This window comes from Microcaecilia unicolor, chromosome 13 (genome assembly GCF_901765095.1).
Source record: "Microcaecilia unicolor chromosome 13, aMicUni1.1, whole genome shotgun sequence".
In the NCBI taxonomy this organism is placed as follows: Eukaryota; Metazoa; Chordata; class Amphibia; order Gymnophiona; family Siphonopidae; genus Microcaecilia; species Microcaecilia unicolor.
Window position 1 is genome coordinate 61142036 of NC_044043.1, and position 24195 is coordinate 61166230.

Sequence of the window (24195 nt, forward strand, 5' to 3'; positions counted from 1 at the left end):
TATGGCCTCCAAAACTGAACAAAATACTCCAAGTGGTGCCTCACTAACGACTTGTAGAGGGGCATCAACACATTCTTTCTTCTGCTGGTTATACCCCTCTCTACGCAACCTAGCAAAAAATTGAGCAAAAGCAAGAGACTGAAAGCAAAGAAACAGAAACTGAAGAAAAAGTGATCTATCAAGAGGAAAGAAACAGAGGCGAGAGGCTTCCTTTCTAGTCTATAAATCCATTCTAATAACGGAATAATGAGCTTAGAAAGGCAATGGGAGGGGGGAGCAGTGTCTGCTCAGGGCACATTCTCTCACAGCTGCAGACACTGCTTTACTTTACTCGTTCCCAACAGAGCCCACGTCAGCTCCAAGGCACGCAGGCATTCTTGTTTCAGGAGGATGAAAAGGTTAACATCAAGTATTGGGACCGACCAACCTTCTCTTCTCTATCAGTGAAGTTAGGCAATAGCCGAAGCAAGTGCGGTAAACCTCCTGAACATTGTTGCAAAAACCATGTTACTCTCACACACTCCTGGCTTTCTGTGTGTGTGGCTATAGTTCCACCATTTCTTTATAGATTTGGGTGTTCTGCCCCAGCCCCTCCCTTCTAGAAACTGGCAGGAAAGAGGAGGAGAGGGGTGAAGCAGGAGCAGAATAGAGGTCACTCCACTCTCTAACTCAGCACCTCTTTTCGGGTTGCTCCTATCCACGGCCTAGCCACTCTCTCCTCTAGATCCACATTTTATCTTCAAATTGAGCCCTAGATGTACATTAAAAGAGGCTGGAGTGATCCATATTTAAAACCTATGAGCTGTCCTCAATGACCAGTGCCACAGCTCACTCAAGTTTACAAGGCTAATTGAGCCTTTTTTTTTTTTTAAATATCTTACTAGGGGTTACATCTGAAGAATGTGTAAATGCAGTAAAACAACCTGCACAAAAAGATTTTGGCCTCTGAATTGTTGTAGGTTGGAATGATAAATGTAGCCAAACAGGACAGTGCTGAGCAGCTTTCCCTGGTAAGCCAGATTCATTATTTTGTGTAGGGGGTGGAGATAAGGAGGAGAAGGAGCGCTTCACTGCACCCCAGAACAGATCATCATCTACTGCTCTAAACTTCTGCAATATCCAGTCGTCAATTAGAAGGGGCTAGAAAGGGGAGCAACGGACAGTACACAGCTGGCTGTATAAAACTGCCTTCCAGCTCTGAAGAGTGTCATTAGTGAACAGCAGGGACCCCCCTACTCCCCACCCTTCTTCTTCAACATAATGTACTACACAACCAAAGCGTATATAAGGTAAGATGGGGAGGAGGCATCCCCAGAGCACATTTGAGGCATCCAAGTGCATGCATGAGGAAGAAGAAACCCACAGGGTGTGCACCGGAGGCAGCCATCTAAAAGGGGGAGGGGGGCGCAATGCAGGGACAGCAGGACCCCTGGAGAATATATGAGATGGGGGTGGGGACAGGAATTGAGGAGAGAAAGAAAGATGGTGAAAGAATCTGAGTTGTATAAGGCAGCCAAGGAAGAAGAAAGAACCCCACATATGTGTGAGGTAGGTGAGAAGTTTATGAGTCAAAAGAAATCCAAAGATATGTGTGAGCTAGGGAAGGGTGGGGGAGGGAGTATATGTCAGGCAACAGAGGAGGACAGAAGTGCGAAGAAAGAACCTTACTGTGTGTGAGGCAGGTAAGGGTATGGGATAGGATGGGAAAAAACGGTTCCCAGAGTATGTATGAAGCAGCTTGGAGGGGTGGTTATGACAGCAAGGCCATGGTAATTGCATTCACAGTCCCTTCTGTTCATATTACCATGCTTTTCACAACGATTTCCATTTCATTCATGCTCCTGGCCATATAAATAAGACAAAAATCACAGGGCAAGAAAGAGCAAATTTGCTGTCTAGCACTGAGCACAAACAGTAGAAAAGTGCCAGGGCAGGTGGGACACCCTCGCTGCTCCTAATGTATATTTCTCCATGAAAAGGGTGGTGCATGCACGGCCTCCCAGGGGATGATGGAGAGACAAAAGACGGTAACAGAAATCCTGAGATAGGCGCAGGGGATCCTTAGTGGTACAGAAGTGAGAGGAAAGGCAAAGATCAGCTGGGGTCTTGAACTGCAAAAGGAGTGAAACTGGAGGGTTCAATAGATCTAAACTAATGATCATCTGCCATCATATCCTGGGTTTCTATTATCCCCAGCTAGATACAGCCTCACTGCAAAGCGTTTTGCTTCTTTTATTACACTCATTGCAGAGCTTTCTATGCATCTTAACACTTGCATCAGACAACCTCAGAGTGCTTTGTGCCTCTTATTATTATTCCAAGCTGAATGCCTGACTGTACTTTTTTGCACTGAAACTTAACTGCCAGGCACTCAACCCTCCCGCAAGCTTTCATAGATCATTTCTCATCCTGTCTACTCCCTCAGGTGTGTCCACTCTGTTGTGGATCTTAGTGCCAACTATGAAAAGATAAATGTTCCGTTCCAATCCAGGACTGGGAAACCTTTTTGGCCCGAGGGCCACACTGATGACCTTGCTTCTCTATGGGGTGGGGGTAGGCTACAGGGAATCACAGAGTAAAGTACTTGGTGTAGCATGGAGTGGAAACTTACATGCCAACCTGGCCTGCAGTGGCGACATTGCTTCCGCTGGCCTGTAGATTTCCTCCTGGGGGCCAGCGGAAGTGATAGTGCTACTGCAGATCAGGCCACTTATGCTGTTATAAGCTGCAAGAAGGACGAATGTGGATCACAAGCAATCTGCAGGCCTTGGTGGCCAACCCTTGTTCAAATCTGGCATAAGATGGCATCTGGGTAAGACTCGCCCGCAGGAGCTCTGTAAACAACCAGCCCTGGGTGCAACCAGCTCTACCAACCTCCTGCTCCACAAGCGGCACCAGAGCAGCTCTAAGCCCCGAGGATAGCGGCTTCAAAGTTGTGAACACCGTAAACAACCGGGTTTCCACAGACGAGTGGAGGCTACCCGGCCCCAGGTGCAACCAACCCTACCACTCTTCTGATCCACGAGCAGCACCAGAGTAGCTCTGTGCCCCGAGGACAGCAGCTTTGAAGGCCACTGAACAAGAGGTACCATAGTACCTTTCCTGGAGACCACGCCGACTCGTACCCAATTGAAGAGACAAAGCATCGAGGCCGACCGAACGAGGCTGAAAGAGCCCTACTGACCGATGCAAGGCAGCCGGCCAGAAGTGCCCAACCATAAACCCCACAACTGAAGAAGCCCTGAATACAAAGGGCACCGCAGGCGCCCAAGCCTGCACCTCAGCGCGATGACAGTGAGGTGACGAGACCCACAAAGGAGCTGACCGAGAACTCCACAAACAGCACTCTGCTGCGCTGAATGGTGAATTAGTCAGCGCGATCTGAGGTGGGTCCAAATTATCTTCCGCTCCTTCCCAGGCGACAGCATGGGAGCTGCCAAACCACATGGCGTGTAGGGGACTGCCGCCGAAACCACCGACATAGAAGGGATTTGAACCCATCCACCCGCTACTACCAGCCGAAGGCCCAGCAAAGCAATGAATGAGCGGTGAACTGATGATGCAGGAATGAACCTGCAGCACCACCCTAGGGAAAGAACCTGCTGCGACCACAGCCCCCAACGCGGCCAACACCACCAAAGAACAGCAACAGAACACGGGGGAGAGATTACTGTGCAGGACGTGCAGGATGCTGCAACCAGCAGCAGAGCAGAGAGGCAGGTCCTACACTAATCTCCCCAGGATTGACAACACCAGCTCTATAGACAAGGCAATAGCCAGCACCGACACAACAAAGCCCAAAGGTTGTCCAATAGGCAGCCGTGTAGTAAGGCAAAGTAACCAGGGCTGGAAACCTTGCTCCAAAGGGAAGAACAACAGCTGCAGGACCTTCTGCACACATAAAAGCTCAACACACCAGGGCACAACTGGGCAAGTAAAACATTAAAAAAAAACAAAAAACAGCTCAGTGTTAAACCCAAAAGGAGCTCAACACCTGCGACCTAAAACAGACCAAGAAAAATGGCCAACATAAGAGAATGGGTCCTCTACTACCTAATACTACTATGGATAACTTGACTGCAAGTAACAGCAAATAATGAATGGAACAAAATCCCAGTAATTATATCGGAAAGACGACATCCCAACAATCTAATAGAAGCGCCGTACCACAAAAATCACAACAAACCAGAGAACATGCCAACACATGGAAAAGAGACTAGTCAAAGAGCCAATCAAAATGAACATAAAGCCAAAAAAGACAGCATGCACAGACAACTACAATCAGTTAAGTACACCAACACAAAGAAAAATATGTCCCATTCCCCGCAGGTTATATAAATACAAGGTCTGTAGTCAACAAGTCAGCTATAATTAGAGACTGGATCGAAAATAAACAACTAGGGCTGCTATTCATAATAGAAACATGGCTACACCTTAAAGACAACACGGCTATCAAGACATATGTCCACCAGACTACAAAATAACACATATCAATAGAACCAAAAGGAAAGGAGGCAGTGTTGCTGTAATATACAAATCCGCCTTCAAAGTAGAATCTGTTGCTGAACACAGATCTTCCGCAATTGAAATGTTAGCACGCAAGATCACAGACCCAACACTAAAAGGAACACTATGCTGCATACTTTTCTACCGCCCACCGGTAAGTTGGTCTAATGTTCAAGAAGACTTTATGGAATTTATATCAAACACCTGTACTAACTTCTCTAATGTCCTTCTCTTAGGCGTTATCAACTTGCACCTAGAAAACCAGCAAGATCATAACACCAGAAACTTGCTAACCTTCCTGACCCAATGGGACCTCGAAACACCGCAAGGCACCTCATCCCATACAAAAGGCCACCTACTGGACATATTTGCCTACAGGTTGTCAAAAAAACCAAAACAATCATATAAGTCAGATCACTGCAAACTCACATTCATACTTCAATGGGGAAAAACACTGCAAGAATAGAGAATCAACAGCACGCACATTTTTAACCAGAGGAAATGTGGACAATCGCACCTTCTGGCAAACAGCATTGCATGAACAAGCAGACACATCACCCAATAACACCCATGTCATGAGTAAATGGGATGAATTAAGCAAAAACACACTGAATAAAACAGCACCACTCAAAATGAAAACAAGAGGTAAGAAACAACCACTGCCCTGGTTTAACAGTGGACTACAAGAGATGAAAAAAACTATGTAGAAAACTAGAAAGAAACTGGTTCAAATACAAATCAGAAACAAAATCACATGGAGGAAAGCACTACGAACATACAGACACAAGATAAAAAGAGCAAAAGCTGAATACTACAATACATATGTGAGCCCAGATCAAATTAATACGAAAAAAGTATTCCAACTCACGAACCTACTAAACACAAAAAAATCTACTAGCATCAAATGAAACACCACCAACAGTGAATGAGCTCACAAAATACTGAGCAAAAAAATAATGAACCTGTAATCAAACCTAGCTATAACACAACCCTCACAGATTTTTTACACAACTGAGTGTGAAACCAACATTGACGACATCAAGGCATAAGAACCTGGGCATCATTCATAATACTTTCAACCAATTCAGTTAAAAAAAAATGTTAACAAAATACGCATATGCTGCCTACTAGACAACTGCCCCAACTACTTGATGAAAAAAAACACAAAATACATGCTTTCGAATGGGTACTTCCTCCCTGACAAGGGAAAAATCATACTAACTCCAATCCCCAAAAACGCAACTAACAAGATCAGTGAACTCACAAATTACAGGCTTCTATACCACTACTGACCAAAACAATGGAGGGCCTAGTAGTACAACACCTAATGGAGTATCTAACACAATTCTCAATCCTTCACAACTCACAATCAGGCTTCAGACCACTTCATACCACTGAAACAGTCATAACTACACTGATAACGAAATTCAGAAGATTGATAAGCCAAGGCCAGAAAATCCTACTACTACAATTTGACATGTTGCGTGCTTTCGATACGGTAGACCACATAACATTAATGACCCTACTTGATAACATGGGTGGGGCAGTGGCAACTTGGTTCAATGGATTCTTAAAAACTAGGTCATACCTAGTAAAGATAGTCCACCCAACTCTCAGCCTCCTAGATCTCGGTAGTCAGGGTGCCACAAGACTCCCCAATATCAGCGATATTAATATTATGATGGCCCCACTCGGCAAGAAACTGGAAAAAATGGGATTTAACCCATGTATATACACCAATGATGTGACCATTTACATACCATTTAACACAGACATCACAGAGATATTGGATAAGATTAAATCAGGACTGCACCTCATGGCAGATTGGGCCACGATCTTCAAACTTAAATTAAACAGAGACAAAACCAAAGTCAACATAATCCCATGTCTGTCCAAAACGTCACATGTGACCAAAAGACATAAAGGGAAATGGGACTTGATATACCGCCTTTCTGAGGGTTTTTTTGCAACTATATTCAAAGCGGTTTACATATATTCAGGTACTTATTTAGTACCAGGGGCAATGGAGGGTTAAGTGACTTGCCCAGAGTCACAAGGAGCTGCAGTGGGAATCGAACTCAGTTCCCCAGGATCAAAGTCCACAGCACTAACCACTAGGATACTCCTCCACTCCAACCAAATTCCTGGTCCTATCCAGTCAACATAATCCCATATCTGTCCAAAACTTCACATGTGAACAAAAGACATACCCAACTGAATCATAACTAAAAATATTAGGAATCATTATTGACAATGTCTTGAAAATCAAGTCACGGCAAACACATCAAAGAGCTTTAAATTATTATGGAAACTAAGAAGGATCAGAGACTATTCCCTAGACAGTCCTTCTGTTTAACAGTGCAATCGATAGTGTCCCAACTAGATTACTGCAATGCAGCACATGTTGCATGTACAAAAAACATACTAAAATCGCTGCAAACCATAAAAAACACAGCAGTAAGACAGATATTTAAAAAAAAAAAAAAAAAAAAAATCAAAATATGAAAGAGCAACTCCACTGCTTGCAACGCTACATTGGCTCCCAGCCAGGGCCAGACTGTTTTTCAAAACTAGCACTCTCATTTTCAAGATACTGTTTGGCATGTCTCCTGATTACATGCTAGATTTGATCGAACTATCGCTGAGAAACACAAGTCCAGAGGATATTTATTACTCCATGCCCAACTGTAGAAACATAAAATACAAAACCATCTACATGGCTAGATTCAGCTACCTGGGTTGTAAATGGTGGAACTCAATTCCCAAGGCGATAAGAAGCATCACCAAGTATACCTCCAGTTCAGGAAATGCCTAAAAACCTACCTCTTCAAGGAATAATATGGTTAATCACATATGATACACATGTCTGACACTGAATGTAATGTAATGTATTGATTGTAATGTAAAGCGAATGCTACATACCTGTAGAAGGTATTCTCCGAGGACAGCAGGCTGATTGTTCTCACTGATGGGTGACGTCCACGGCAGCCCCTCCAATCGGAAACTTCACTAGCAAAGTCCTTTGCTAGCCCTCGCGCGGCCGTCTTCCCGCCCGAAACCGGCTCGAGCCGGCCAGTCCAGTATGTAACAAGACAATACACTTCAAGGGAAGACACAACTCCAAAGGGGAGGCGGGCGGGTTTGTGAGAACAATCAGCCTGCTGTCCTCGGAGAATACCTTCTACAGGTATGTAGCATTCGCTTTCTCCGAGGACAAGCAGGCTGCTTGTTCTCACTGATGGGGTATCCCTAGCCCCCAGGCTCACTCAAAACAACAACATTGGTCAATTGGGCCTCGCAACGGCGAGGACATAACTGAGATTGACCTAAAAAATTTACCAACTAACTGAGAGTGTAGCCTGGAACAGAACAAACAGGGCCCTCGGGGGGTGGAGTTGGATCCTAAAGCCCAAACAGGTTCTGAAGAACTGACTGCCCGAACCGACTGTCACGTCGGGTATCCTGCTGCAGGCAGTAATGAGATGTGAATGTGTGGACAGATGACCACGTCGCAGCTTTGCAAATTTCCTCCATGGTGGCTGACTTCAAGTGGGCTACCGACGCTGCCATGGCTCTAACATTATGAGCCGTGACATGACCCTCAAGAGCCAGCCCAGCCTGGGCGTAAGTGAAGGAAATGCAATCTGCTAGCCAATTGGATATGGTGCGTTTCCCTACAGCCACTCCCCTCTTGTTGGGATCAAAAGAAACAAACAATTGGGCGGACTGTCTGTGGGGCTGTGTCCGCTCCAGATAGAAGGCCAATGCTCTCTTGCAGTCCAATGTGTGCAGCTGACGTTCAGCAGGGCAGGAATGAGGACGGGGAAAGAATGTTGGCAAGACAATTGACTGGTTCAGATGGAACTCCGACACAACCTTTGGCAGAAACTTAGGGTGAGTGCGGAGGACTACTCTGTTGTGATGAAATTTGGTGTAAGGGGCCTGGGCTACCAGGGCCTGAAGCTCACTGACTCTACGAGCCGAGGTAACTGCCACCAAGAAAATGACCTTCCAGGTCAAGTACTTCGGATGGCAGGAATTCAGTGGCTCGAAAGGAGGTTTCATCAGCTGGGTGAGAACGACATTGAGATCCCATGACACTGTAGGAGGCTTGACAGGGGGCTTTGACAAAAGCAAACCTCTCATGAAGCGAACAACTAAAGGCTGTCCTGAGATCGGCTTACCTTCCACTTGGTAATGGTATGCACTGATTGCACTAAGGTGAACCCTTACGGAGTTGGTCTTCAGACCAGACTCAGACAAGTGGAGAAGGTATTCAAGCAGGGTCTGTGTAGGACAAGAGCGAGGATCTAGGGCCTTGCTGTCACACCAGACGGCAAACCTCCTCCAATGAAAGAAGTAACTTCTCTTAGTGGAGTCTTTCCTGGAAGCAAGCAAGATGCGGGAGACACCCTCTGGCAGACCCAAAGAGGCAAAGTCTACGCCCTCAACATCCAGGCCGTGAGAGCCAGGGACTGGAGGTTGGGATGCAGAAGAGCCCCTTCGTCCTGCGTGATGAGGGTCGGAAAACACTCCAATCTCCACGGTTCTTCGGAGGATAACTCCAGAAGAAGAGGGAACCAGATCTGACGCGGCCAAAAGGGAGCAATCAGAATCATGGTGCCTCGGTCTTGCTTGAGTTTCAACAAAGTCTTCCCCACCAGAGGAATGGGAGGATAAGCATACAGCAGACCTTCCCCCCAATCCAGGAGGAAGGCATCCGACGCCAGTCTGCCGTGGGCCTGAAGCCTGGAACAGAACTGAGGGACCTTGTGGTTCACTTGAGATGCGAAGAGATCCACCAGGGGGGTGCCCCACGCCTGGAAGATCTGTCGCACCACACGGGAATTGAGCGACCACTCGTGAGGTTGCATAATCCTGCTCAACCTGTCGGCCAGACTGTTGTTTACGCCTGCCAGATATGTGGCTTGGAGCACCATGCCTTGACGGCGAGCCCAGAGCCACATGCTGACGGCTTCCTGACACAGGGGGCGAGATCCGGTGCCCCCCTGCTTGTTGACATAGTACATGGCAACCTGATTGTCTGTCTGAATTTGGATAATTTGGTGGGACAGCCGATCTCTGAAAGCCTTCAGAGCGTTCCAGATCGCTCGCAACTCCAGAAGATTGATCTGTAGATCGCTTTCTTGGAGGGACCACCTTCCTTGGGTGTGAAGCCCATCGACATGAGCTCCCCATCCCAGGAGAGACGCATCCGTGGTCAGCACTTTTTGAGGCTGAGGAATTTGGAAGGGACGTCCCAGAGTCAAATTGGAGCAAATCGTCCACCAATACAGGGATTCGAGAAAACTCGTGGACAGGTGGATCACGTCCTCTAGACCCCCGGCGGCCTGATACCACTGGGAGGCTAGGGTCCATTGAGCAGATCTCATGTGAAGGCGGGCCATGGGAGTCACATGAACTGTGGAAGCCATGTGGCCCAGCAATCTCAACATCTGCCGAGCTGTGATCTGCTGGGACGCTCGCACCCGCGAGACGAGGGACAACAAGTTGTTGGCCCTCGCCTCTGGGAGATAGGCGCGAGCCGTCCGAGAATCCAGCAGGGCTCCGATGAATTCGAGTTTCTGCACTGGGAGAAGATGGGACTTTGGGTAATTTATCACAAACCCCAGTAGCTCCAGGAGGCGAATAGTCATCTGCATGGACTGCAGGGCTCCTGCCTCGGATGTGTTCTTCACCAGCCAATCGTCGAGATATGGGAACACGTGCACCCCCAGCCTGCGAAGCGCCGCTGCTACCACAGCTAGGCACTTTGTGAACACCCTGGGCGCAGAGGCGAGCCCAAAGGGTAGCACACAGTACTGGAAGTGGCGTGCGCCCAGCTGAAATCGCAGATACTGTCTGTGAGCTGGCAGTATCGGGATGTGTGTGTAGGCATCCTTCAAGTCCAGAGAGCATAGCCAATCGTTTTGCTGAATCATGGGGAGAAGGGTGCCCAGGGAAAGCATCCTGAACTTTTCTTTTACGAGATATTTGTTCAGGGCCCTTAGGTCTAGGATGGGACGCATCCCCCCTGTTTTCTTTTCCACAAGGAAGTACCTGGAATAGAACCCCAGCCCTTCTTGCCCGGATGGCACGGGCTCGACCGCATTGGCGCTGAGAAGGGCGGAGAGTTCCTCTGCAAGTACCTGCTTGTGCTGGAAGCTGTAGGACTGAGCTCCCGGTGGACAATTTGGAGGTTGTGAGGCCAAATTGAGGGTGTATCCTTGCCGGACTATTTGGAGAACCCACTGATCGGAGGTTATGAGAGGCCACCTTTGGTGAAAAGCTTTCAACCTCCCTCCGACAGGCAGGTCGCCCGGCACTGACACTTGGATGTCGGCTATGCTCTGCTGGAGCCAGTCAAAAGCTCGCCCCTTGCTTTTGCTGGGGAGCCGCGGGGCCTTGCTGATTCGCACGCTGCTGACGAGAGCGAGCGCGCTGGGGCTTAGCCTGGGCCGCAGGCTGTCGGGAAGGAGGATTGTACCTACGCTTGCCAGAAGTATAGGGAACAGTCTTCCTTCCCCCGAAAAATCGTCTACCTGTAGAGGTAGAAGCTGAAGGCTGCCGGCGGGCGAACTTGTCGAATGCGGTGTCCCGCTGGTGGAGAGACTCTACCACCTGCTCGACTTTTTCGCCAAAAATGTTATCCGCACGGCAAGGCGAGTCCGCAATCCGCTGCTGGATTCTATTCTCCAGGTCGGCGGCACGCAGCCATGAGAGCCTGCGCATCACCACACCTTGAGCAGCGGCCCTGGACGCAACATCAAAAGTGTCATAAACTCCTCTGGCCAGGAATTTTCTGCACGCCTTCAGCTGCCTGACCACCTCCTGAAAAGGCTTGGCTTGCTCAGGGGGAAGAGCATCAACCAAGCCCGCCAACTGCCGCACATTATTCCGCATGTGTATGCTCGTGTAGAGCTGGTAAGACTGGATCTTGGACACGAGCATAGAGGAATGGTAGGCCTTCCTCCCAAAGGAGTCTAAGGTTCTAGCGTCCTTGCCCGGGGGCGCCGAAGCATGTTCCCTAGAACTCTTAGCCTTCTTTAGGGCCAAATCCACAACTCCAGAGTCATGAGGCAACTGAGTGCGCATCAGCTCTGGGTCCCCATGGATCCGGTACTGGGACTCGATCTTCTTGGGAATGTGGGGATTAGTTAATGGCTTGGTCCAGTTCGCAAGCAATGTCTTCTTCAGGACATGGTGCAAGGGAACAGTGGACGCTTCCTTAGGTGGAGAAGGATAGTCCAGGAGCTCAAACATTTCAGCCCTGGGCTCGTCCTCCACAACCACCGGGAAGGGGATGGCCGTAGACATCTCCCGGACAAAGGAGGCAAAAGACAGACTCTCGGGAGGAGAAAGCTGTCTCTCAGGAGAGGGAGTGGGATCAGACGGAAGACCCTCAGACTCCTCGTCAGAGAAATATCTGGGATCTTCCTCTTCCTCCCACGAGGCCTCACCCTCGGTGTCAGACACAAGTTCACGGACCTGTGTCTGCAACCTCGCCCTGCTCGACTCCGTGGAACCCCGTCCACGATGGGGGCGTCGAGAGGTAGACTCCCTCGCCCGCATCGGCGAAGCTCCCTCCGCCGACGTAGTCGGGGAGCCTTCCTGGGAGGTGGCCGCGGTCGGTACCGCACGCGGTACCGACGTCGGGGACCTCAACCTGGGCGATGGGCCAGCCGGCGCCACGCTCGACGGTACCGGTGGCGCAAGCACCGCCGGTACCGGAGGGGTAGGGCGCAACAGCTCTCCCAGAATCTCTGGGAGAACGGCCCGGAGGCTCTCGTTTAGAGCGGCTGCAGAGAAAGGCTGAGAGGTCGATGCAGGCGTCGACGTCAGTACCTGTTCCGGGCGTGGAGGCTGTTCCGGGCTGTCCAGAGCGGAGCGCATCGACACCTCCTGAACAGAGGGTGAGCGGTCCTCTCGGTGCCGATGCCTGCTGGGTGCCGAATCCCTCGGCGACCCAGAGCTCTCGGTGCCGACACGGGGAGGAGACCGGTGTCGATGCTTCTTCGATTTCTTCCGAAGCATGTCACCGGAGCTCCCCGACGAGGAGGACGTCGAATCCATCCGTCGCTTCCTCGGGGCCGAGACTGAAGAAGGTCGATCTCGGGGGGGCTGTACCGCAGGAGCCCTCAGGGTAGGCGGAGACCCACCCGAGGGCTCACCGCCACCAGCAGGGGAATGGACAGCCCTCACCTGCACTCCACCCGATGCACCACCGTCCGACGACATCAGCAGACGAGGTCCTGGTACCACCGACGTCGATGCAGCTATCCGATGTCTCGGCGCCGATGCAGAGGCCCGATGCCTCGATGCACTCGATGCAGGGGCGGCCGAGGAAGATGGTCTGGACGCTGACGACGTCGATGCACTCGAAGATCCCGGTGCCGATGCCGACGAAGAGCCCGAGAACAACACGTTCCACTGGGCTAGTCTCGCTACCTGAGTCCGCCTTTGAAGCAGGGAACACAGACTGCAGTTCTGAGGGCGGTGCTCGGCCCCCAGACACTGAAGACACGACGAGTGTCGATCAGTGAGCGAGATAACCCGGGCGCACTGGGTGCACTTCTTGAAGCCGCTGGAAGGCTTCGATGTCATGGGCGGAAAAATCACGCCGGCGAAATCAAAAGCCGAAATGGCGAAATTTGAAGCACCAAATTTAGAGGGAGAAAAAATCTCGACCGAGGCCGAAAAGAGGCCTACCCCGACGACGAAAGAAAACTTACCGGGGCAAAAAAGCTGGAAGTACGGGGAGGATTTACACGAAACCCGGCGGGGGGTTTCCGGAGCACTTCCCGACTAGGACAAAGCTTTCCCGAAGGAAAAAAACACGTTCAAAACAAATTGGACGCGCGAGGTCGACTTTCCGGGGCTCGACACGGCGAAAACACGACCGTACCGAGTGCGGACAAAAGAAGACTGGCCGGCTCGAGCCGGTTTCGGGCGGGAAGACGGCCGCGCATGCGCGGTGCGCGCGGGCGCGCGAGGGCTAGCAAAGGACTTTGCTAGTGAAGTTTCCGATTGGAGGGGCTGCCGTGGACGTCACCCATCAGTGAGAACAAGCAGCCTGCTTGTCCTCGGAGAACGGTAAATACAAAAATGTAGCGTATACTAACTGAAAATTGTAAGCCATATTGAACCAAAACCTGTTTTTGAATAATTGTGGCTATAAGAATGAATGAATGAATGAATAAATAAATAAATAAAATCTGTCCATTTCTATAGCTCATAGATATCAACAGAACTGGTCATATGGTGAGACTGAGGCATTCCAGTAATTGTCCTTCTTTCCTCAAAATGAATTCCATTTACCACCATATTCTGTGCCCAACCTGTCCATCACCTTGGGGCCCAATCCCTGGCTGCTCAGTTTATTTATGAGACACCTATATGGGAAGTGTCAAAAGTTTTGCCAAAGTCCAAGCATACCACCTACTGTGCAGGACTCATTTAATTTCTCTAATCACCCAACCTAATAGATTGAGTAGTTTTGGCTGGCATGATCTTCCTTTGATAAAATCATGCTGCCTTGGATCCTGCAGCCTGCTGGAATCCAAGATACTTCAATGTCCTTTTTTGTCAGCAGAGACTCCATTAATTTTCTCAATAGGAAAGTAAGGATCTGGCCTGTAATTTAGCAAGATGAGTCCCTCTCATTACAGAGTAGCATGTGTTTAACAAGAGGCCAAATGATGAGTCCCCGTCCTTGCTGAACAGATCTCCTCCTGCTCTATGCTGAATAAAAGTTAAGATTCAAGTAAGTGTCCTGCTGTCTGTTTGCATGGCACAGAGAGGGACAAGCAGCCCTTGATCAATGAGCAAAAGCCACATCATTAAAAAGTCACTCCAGAGGAAGACTAATGGAATTAAAAAAATGAACCATTTTCTGGGAAGGTTTTTCTCCCTGCGCTGTGTATGTGTGTGGTGGAGAAGAGTATGCAACTTCGGCAGTGATTAATTTTATAGAGCATGTCTGGCAGGTCTAATGAATGGCCTGAGAAGAACTGACCCTCAGGGCAAGCATTCCTGCAGCAGGGAGAGAAAAACAGATTACAAAAATATCTATTATTTTATTACAGAAACGTTGTCAGTAGCATTAGAAGAATAATTGGCTATTTTCTTAATTTCAGAAATGGCCTTAGTTTCTTAGACAGTGCATCACTAATTAGTTGAGCCTCAATTCCCTTCTCTACTCCCTTGATAATCCTGAAGCTCCTCAAGGTCAAACTAGAGAAACCATTACTACAGTCCCATCTGTATCAACAGGAGGTGCTGTGGGGAACAGAGAATGCAAAATGTGTCTGCTGTTGTGCAAATGTATATATTCATAAGGAACAGAGGGAGTGACAATGTTACAGAATGACTAGGAAAAACTACTGAATGTTGATTGGAAGGCAATGCAGAACCATGTCATAACTGTGACGGTCAGGATAGGGTCCAATTATAATGTACTTAGGGCACTATGTGTTGAATATGCAGACCCAAAAGTACCGACAGTCCCTCAGGCTTTGGAAAAAAAAAAGTATCTTACATACATATTCAACAGAAAAGAAATGAGGGTCCTGTTGCTTCCCAATATACAGCCCAAGAGAAGAGGGTTTCTCTATTTTCCTAATGCAAAAAAATCAACATAGATCTCTGTAGCTATTATCTCTCCCTCTCTTCCCACCTACTGTAGAGACTCAGAACCAGGGCCGTGCCGATGCGGTAAGCGAGGTAAGCGCCGCAGGGGGGCGCCCACCTCTGGAGGGCGCCGCCGCGGTGCTTACCCTCGCCCCGGCGCCCCAGCCCAATCGTGGACTTCTTCAGACTTCCCTGCTGCCCTCACAAGCGTAGCGCTTTTGTGAGGCAGCTCGGGCTCTCCCTCCTTCCTTACTTGGTTCCCGCTCTGGCTCCCCGATCGGCAGCCCCCCCCCCCCCCCGCGTGTTTTAACCTTTACTCTCCGACGTGGGAGCGATGTCAATCAATGAAGAACGTAGAGCAGACTCGCTTCCAGCTTCTCTCTTCACAGTGTCCCGCCTTCAGCGTCAGCGATGATGCACTTCCTGTTCCCGCGAGGGCGGGACACTGTGTGAAGAGAGAAGTTGGAAGCGAGTCTGTTCTACGTTCTTCATTGATTGACATCGCTCCCACGTCGGAGAGTAAAGGTTAAACACGCGGGGGGGGGGGGGGGGCTGCCGATCGGGGAGCCAGAGCGGGAACCAAGGAAGGAAGGAGGGAGAGCCAGAGCTGCCTCGCAAAAACGCTGCAGCCTGCCACATGTAGGGGGGAGGGCAGGGGAGAGGAGAATTGTTGGCCATGTATGGATGCAGGGCAGGGAGAGAGAAGAAATCGCTGGACAGGAGGGGAGAGGGCAGAGCAGGGGAGAGAATTGCTGACATGGATGGAAGGGAGGGCAGGGAAGAGAGGAGAATTGCTGGGCATAGATCGAGGGGACAGGGGAGAGAGGAAATTATCTGGAGATAGATGGAGGAGAGGGCAGGGGAGAACGGAGAGTTCCTGGACATGGATGGAGGGGAGGGCAAGGGAGAGAGGAGAATTCTGGACATGGATGATGGGAGATGGGAAGATGGGATCCTGAGATGGGAAGGCGGTAGAACAAGAGGACATGAAATGAGATTGAAGGGGGGCAGACTCAAAAAAGATGTCAGGAACCAAGTGTTCTTGTAATAATTTGTTAAAACTTATAAATAAAATAATAAAAAAAAAAAAAAAAGATGTCAGGAAGTATTTTTTCACGGAGAGGGTGGTGGACGCTTGGAATGCCCTCCCGTGGGAGGTGGTGGACATGAAAACGGTAACGGAATTCAAACATGCGTGGGATATGCATAAAGGAATCCTGTGCAGCAGGAATGTATCCTCAGAAGCTTAGCTGAAATTGGGTTGCGGAGCAGGTGGGGGGAAGAGGGGTTGGTGGTTGGGAGGCTAGGATAGGGGAGGGCAGACTTATACGGTCTGTACCAGAGCCGGTGATGGGAGACGGGACTGGTGGTTGGGAGGCGGGAAATACTGCTGGGCAGACTTATACGGTCTGTGCCCTGAAAAAGACAGGTACAAATTCAATATAAACTCATATCTTGGGCAGACTAGATGGACCATGCAGGTCTTTTTCTGCCGTCATCTACTATGTTACTATGGCTGGATGAATGGGGACAGGGGAGAGAGGAAATTTTCTGGAGATGGATGGAGGAGAGGGCAGGGGAGAACGGAGAGTTCCTGGACATGGATGGATGGATGGAGGGGAGGGCAAGGGAGAGAGGAGAATTCTGGACATGGATGGATGAATGGGGACAGGGGAGAGAGGAAATTTGCAGGATATGGGTGGATGGATGGAGGAGAGGGAAGGGGAGAATGGAGAGTTGTTGGACATGGATGGATGGAGGGGAGGGACGTCAGGAAGGAGATGCACATGGATGGAGGGGAGGGAAGAGAGGAGAAATGCTGGACATGGATGGAGTGGAGGGCAGGGAAGAGAGGAGAAATGTTGGACAAGGATGGGGGGAAGGAAAGATAAAGGAAGGAGATGCACACGGATGGAGTGGAAGGGAGAGAGGAGAAATGCTGGACATGGATGGAGGGAAGAGAAGACAAAGGTTGTAGATGCACATGGATGGAGGGGAGTGAGGAGAAATGCTTTATATGGATGGAGGGGAAATTGCTGAATTTAAAGGCTGGATTGGAACACTTTGAGGGCAGATGTTGAAACTGGAGAAAGGATAGGGTGGTAGACAGGACGCATAAGGACACAGAAAGATGGTGGACATGATGAGAGAAAAAAATATCAAATGGAAAGAAGACACTGGGACCAAAGCTAATAGAAAAACTAAATGCTCTGACAGCAAAGGTAGAAAACATTTTTTATTCAAAATGTATTAATTGGAATATGTCAGCTTTTGGAAATGTACATCTGTGATATTTTGCATGTAAGTTTCAATGTTTCTAGTATTGCTGCATGCTGAGTCTGACTTCTTGTATTTTGCCTTCATATCTGTTAAGCCATGTGTTTTTCATGTGTGATCAAGATGCAGTATTCTGCTAGCGTGAAGTATTTGCAGCCCTTTTTGTTTTATTTTGGTTTCACTAGGTTGTGTACTGGTGTTTTAGAGCCCGGTGTAATTATAGTGCTGCCTTTCCACACATAAAGGTTGTAGCTCGTCCTGTCCTTGGAATTAGTGCTGTTATGGTTTGGTAAGGCTATGAGTGTGTTTTGCACAAGTTTGTATATAGTGTTTTGCAGTGGAGAGATTGTGTGTTGGCCTTACTAAGTTGGCACCAAAACACCAGAAAGGGTGTACAGCGTAAATCATGACACACTACCTCTTGAAGGATCTACATATGGTCGTTAATAAAAGGAGCTCATTGTGAACACTAGCCACCCTAAAAGGGTGTTTTTTGGCTCTACACGTATCATGATATTATGATCCCTTGTTTCATATTGTTGACGGTCTGCATTTTCCGTATGGGTGGTATATTGGTGTATTAGGTTCTGCCCAGTGTAATATTTATGGTACAGTAAGGTTCTGAGTGTGTTTTTGCACAAAGTTGTGCCTAGTGTTTTGCAGTTGAGCGATTGTGTTTAGTATATGCTTTGAGCAACCACTTTATTCTTTGACATATGATACATATCTAATATCTAAATTTAATAAAAGGTATTAACTGTGACTTTTATTTTTACTTATTTTTTTTCTGTGTGTTGTCAAACACTTGTGGAGGTAAGCTCCGCCCCTGGCCCACCCCTAACCCCGCCCCCTTTAGCCTCCCCAAACAGTTGGGCCACCGACCGCCTATGGCAGGCATGGATGGGAGGGCAGCAGCAGGGCCCAGGGAGAGGACAAATTGCTGGAAGTGGAGGGGAGAGAGGAGGATTGCTAGCTATGGATGCAGCAGGGAAGGGCAGAGAGGGACAAGGATGGACATGGGGGCCCAGGGAGAGGACAATTTGCTGGAAATGGAGGGGAGGGGAGAGAGGAGGATTGCTGGCTATGGATGGAGGAGGGAAGGGCAGAGAGGGACAAGGATGGACATGGGGGCCCAGGGAGAGGACAAATTGCTGGAAATGGAGGGGAGGGGAGAGAGGAGGATTGCTAGCTATGGATGGAGGAGGGAAGGGCAGAGAGGGACAAGAATGGACATGGATGGGAGGGCAGGACCCAGGGAGAGAGAAGAAATCGCTGGAAATGGATATAGAGCAAGAAATGAAGAAGAAAGGAGGAAAGTAAAGAAATAAATTAGCCCTGGAAATGGAGTTAAGAGGACAGATAGCAGCAGACTCAGATACTGGGCCAGCATGATCGGAAAAAGAAAGTCACCAGACAACAAAGGTAGAAAAAAATCATTTTATTTTCATTTTAGCGTTTGGAATATGTCCACTTTGAGAATTTACATCTGCTATCTTATTTTGCAATGTATAGCAATTTGTTTCTAAGAATATTGCTGACAATTCCTGTCAGTGTGGCAAGTGGTGAGCGATCATTTTCACCGGGGGGGGGGTGCCAACTGATAGTCTGCAGGGGGGCGCCAGAGACCCTAGGCACGGCCCTGCTCAGAACTGCCAGTACCGGAGATTAATATCTCTCCAGCATTTTTGTATTTAAATGGGAGATTTAATCCTCCAGATTTAGCCAGTGTTCAAATTGTTTCACCCCCCCCCCCCAAATAATGTGGGCTGGCAGGATATTAACTCCCCTTTATATAGCCTGGGTCTGGTTGCTACACCCACTAGGAGCATGTAGATCTCTGGATAAGCTCTGTTGATGTACTAATAACTCAAATTAGTGACCAGTGGTCAAAATCTCTGTCCATTTTTGTGTTCTTATATTGTACTCAATCTCACTTAAGGCCAAGAAGGGACTATACTTAACTCATTTGATCTTATCTGAATGTCCAATCATTGCTTTCTTACAACACAGACTACAGGGTGCTATCACTTAAGGTAGCAGCCCCCACGTTTCTCCACTACACACTCAAGGTGCAGACTGTACAACACTGTCAATGGGAATCAGTTCCTTTTAAGCTGTGAGAACCAAAAGGAAAATAAAGTTGCAGATATCCTATACTATTTTGTAATTGGCCAGTTGAAAGTGTTGAGGCCTACCTCCAGAATTTTAGGTGATCCTTGCCGCCCCAGGGTGCCCAAGATGAGTCCCCAGGTCTGGGCACTTGCTGCTGTACTGATGGCGGCTCTCCTTGTTTGGTTCATGGCCTCATGGTTGTAAGCCTCCTTGGAGAGAGTTTTGCTATATGGGTCATACCTGAAATGAGCAAGAAGCCTTCAGCCTCACCAGGCTCTTTCCATCTTTATGTTGTCTATCTTTATTATAATAAATACAGTTGCTGAAAAATGTATATGTTTCTCTGAGTAAACAAACAGTGTAACATTAAACAGTAACTATACAAGACCGCCTAACTTACCAGACACATATTACTCCCATTTTCAAAGGGAAAGAACCTACATACTTTCCCTTTGAAAATTAGTGTAACTGATACGCACACATGCTGTACAAGTTAGGTAGCCTGTTATAAACGGAGGCTAATTTAGTTAACAGGGTGCCTAGGCAAAAAGGCATACTGGCTCCTCTATTATACTCATTTTAAAATGGCAACATATATTCCTGTCTTTATGGGAACAGCCTTCCTGCAGAAGTATCATCCTTGTGAATGTGCTGACAGAAACTGGTGCATATAAAATACAAGCATTATGTGCTATGTGTTCCCAAGGGCAATTTTGTAACTGCCCAGTTGATCACACAAAACTCAGTTCTGTGTGCCAATGTTGGTTATAAAATTACCCACTAAGGACTAGATTCTATAAATGGGGCCGAAAAACTGGCGCTGAAAAATGTAATTGCTGAGCGCTATTCTATAAAGGATCCACGTGCTAAGAACATAAATGATGCCTAACTTGAGGCGCTGGCAATTACACAACTGCCATCTGTTATGAATCAAGGCGCATAAATTCTGGGAAACTGGAACCCCCCCCCCCCCCGAAACGCTCCTGTCCACACCCCCTTGAAATTACATGCTACAGGAGTTCCGCATACAGCTTTATAGAATATTATGTGCGCACAACTCTCAATTAATGCCAATAATTGGTTGTTAGCCAGTATGCAAATCGGCTAAGGGCGCTGATTTGTGAACACAACTTTAGTCTCCATATATAGAATCCGGGGGTAAGTGTGGTAAAAGTATGAGTGGCCTAGGGTGGTGGACTTTGGTCCTGGGGAACTGGGTTCAATTCCCACTGCAGCTCCTTGTGACTCTGGCCAAGTTGCTTAACCCTCCATTGCCCCAGGTACAAATAAGTACCTGTATATAATATGTAAGCCGCATTGAGCCTGCCATGAGTGAGAAAGCGCGGGGTACAAATGTAACAAAAAAAAAAATGAGCAGAGTTAGGTCAAGAAGGGAAGGCTGAGGGTTCAGAAACAACATGGCCAATATGAAAATCACTTTCTAATAAGCACCAATTTGTCCTCATGTCTTGTCAGAGACTTCTATAATCAAACTCCCAGTTTTCTGTGGCAGGTTCTGCAGCACCATTTTTCATGTGGCACAGTAATATAGTAAATGACCACTCAGCCTGTCCTGTTGCCCAGCTATTGTGACTCCTGTGGTATATGAATGACACTACTTGTGATCAACCTTGTAAAGATGCGTTATTCATACTGCCCAGAAACACTGGGCACTAAGCTTCCTTAAATGGACTGACCATTACCTATCTCCCACTACCCCCCATCCTCCATTAGAACTAGCAATGAATTCCTGGATGGGTCCTGGGACTCATGTTAAGGAAATTAAAGAGGCATTATTAAATTTTTCCTATTTTATCCGGCTGGACCAACTCAGAAGTGTGGGACATGCCCAAGCTCCCAATATTTCACTGAACCAATTGTATCTCTTTGTACTTACACTGCCAGCCTGTAACAACTGATAAACAAATTGTGCCCTTAGTGAATGAGCTCTCAGCAAATATGCTGATGAAGAGCCTCTCTGATACATCTCGAAATGGAAGCCTTTGAAGCAGCCTCCACTTTATGCAGCCAACTGAAAAGCATAAACAGTCAATCTATCTTCCTGAAATGACTTTTCATCTTAAGATAGTGGACAAGTACCTAACAAATCTTCGGGAAGTGCCCCCACCAGAATAGTGTTCTTCCTGGAATGACAGAAGAGAAACTGATTGACAGAAAGGTGAGTACCTTAGGCAGGAAGAGAGGCACCGGACAAAAGGAGACCCCATGTTGTGAAAAAATTTTTTTTGAATTTGTTCAGCAATGTGCACCTCAGAATTGCAGGCCTTATTGTTTAGGGAATCAACTACAATGATCACCTTTCACCAAAACTCACCTGAGATGTTCAAAATGAGCCCCTACCAGGATGTGAAGAAAAAGAGTCAGATACCACAGGGGAACCAGAGGCTGAAAAAGGAGGTTGTGGCTCATTTTCAATGAAGAGTAAAGAGACTCCATCTAAATGGGCAGCTCCCTAAAGCAGACTGTGATTTCCACCTGAATCGTTAATGAATTCAGGGTCAATGCTTTGTCAAACCCCTTCTGCAAAAGCATAACATGGTCAGGATGTCTGCTCTCCTTGTTGAACTTCCATTTTTTCTGGCAGCTGAAAAATGTGTTGGTCTTGGCATTCCCCAAGTCACCATTACATCCATGTGGAGACTGTCCCACAAGTCTACAATGAATTGGATGGCTTCAAGGTGAAGCTTACATCCCATGGGATCCAGTACATGCCTGCTGAGTAAGCTGGTCTACAGAATTTCCACCTCTGTTATATGTGCCACCAAAAGGAGGTTGTGTTCCATCCAAAATGATCAACAGAACCACCTCTCACATCACTGCTGCACTCCACATATCTCTGTCAGTTCACATATGCCGTTGCCATAGCACTACTGGAGAGAATGGGAATTCAGAGCAGAGTACATAAGTATTGCTATATTGGGTCATAACAAAGGATCCATCAAGTCCAATATGTTTCCAACAGTGGCCAACCCAGGTCACAAGTACCTGGCAGGATCTCAAAATAAAGCAGGAGGGATCATTCTCATTCCTGCACAGAAAGCTCTAAGACCTTCGGTGACTTCCACTTTGCTACACTAGTCCAGTACTTGTCCACTATATGCTAGAGACAGAGAACTGTGACAATGCCTTGTCTACACCACTCGTTTACACAGCGATATTGTTACTATAAAGTTGTGGTCCTCTGTCTCTATCTGCTGACAGGGTGGCAACCTATTTCTGGACTGGTCTGGCAGGATGATAAGAAGTGTCAGCTTTTAATTACATCCCTGATGAAGAGGCTGCATACTGTATTCAATCAGTTTCAGAAGTGTTTGGAAGATTGTCAAAATGGCTTTAGTAAGAGCCCAGCACCACTATAGCAACTAAAATGTATGTGGTGCTAAATGCATTTCTGTATGCCATAAAAACAAATAACCCTATATACGTGACACACTAGAAAAAGCTTATATGCCTGCAACAGGACATCTGTGGCAGCTTGATCCTTTTGTTATAGTTATATTATACTGCACTCATTAGGTGTGTTCTGTGGTGCACCTTCCTCATCTTGTGGGTCATTAATTTAAGTTTGTTTTATGTGTATTTTATATATTGCTAACTGCTTTGACATAACTGTCACGAGCTGGTATATCAAATTTTAAATAAAACTAAACTAAGATCACATTCCAAATTTTGAGCATCAAGAAGAGTTGGCACAGCTGAAATAGAGTTATATTGTTTGTATGCCTGAACATGGACTCCCGAAGTGGTGAAGTTATCAATATGAGCCACCATTAGGGCATTTTATTTTACTACTAAACAATGCCATTTTAACACACATCTCATTTTATGCATTGAGACCTACTTACTAATAACTGGGGTAATATAACGGTAGCCCGCACTGATAAGTTCACCATAAAGATGATGCTATGGGAGAAGTTAATGAAGAGAAATGTGACAGAGGTGGTCAAAAACTGCATTAAAAGCACAGTTTGAAAAGGAACTTAAGTAAATAATGTTCAAAACTGGAAAGAATTTGATACAGGCAGATGAAAATGAAGAACTGTGGTGATTGATTACATTCAGAGGGCTGATGCATACAGGGAGGCAATGCATCAACCACACCATCTCAAGAGGTCTTCTCATTTCTTTTATCCAAAATTGTCACAGAAACTTCAATGCTACACAAACTTTCCATTGCTAACAGGTGTTAAAATTTCCCTTCTCCACAGTTGTGGCATGTGACAGAACATAAAAGAAATCTCCTGTAACTTTTGCACCTCATTCTCCTTATGCATTTGTCCTTCTTATGTTAGTCAGGCACTCTTTGGACTTGGTGGCTTAGATTGAGAGCTACACAGTAATGAACTTACCGAGAAGAGGGATGCAGTGAAATAAGTTACCATTTGAGATATAGTCTATTCTAAGGGGGCTAATGCAATAAAGTGCACTCAGGTTTTGCACACGGTTGACACAACTTTAGTGCATAATTTTGTGACGAATAATGCAGAAAGGGGTTTGTCTTGCCTTAGAGATTAGCGCAACGCATATTTTAAAATCATGGAAATAAGGCTAATTAGAAAGACTAAGGCTGACCACAACACGAGGGCTTTAATGCCAAATCTGAGGAGGCCTAGGAGGGTTAGCGCACTCTTCTGCTGTAACCACTGTGAA

General features: G+C 47.4%; 1 protein-coding gene across 3 annotated transcripts in view; it reads right to left on the reverse strand.

The window, feature by feature from the left end:
* DPH1 (diphthamide biosynthesis 1) overlaps positions 1–24195 on the reverse strand; it is a 193694-nt gene that overhangs the window by 21632 nt on the left and 147867 nt on the right. For all 3 annotated transcript variants that reach the window (XM_030185759.1, XM_030185760.1, XM_030185761.1), the window contains one exon: positions 19608–19764. In XM_030185759.1, the coding sequence (XP_030041619.1) occupies positions 19608–19764 (157 nt within the window). The remainder of the gene's footprint in view (positions 1–19607; positions 19765–24195) is intronic.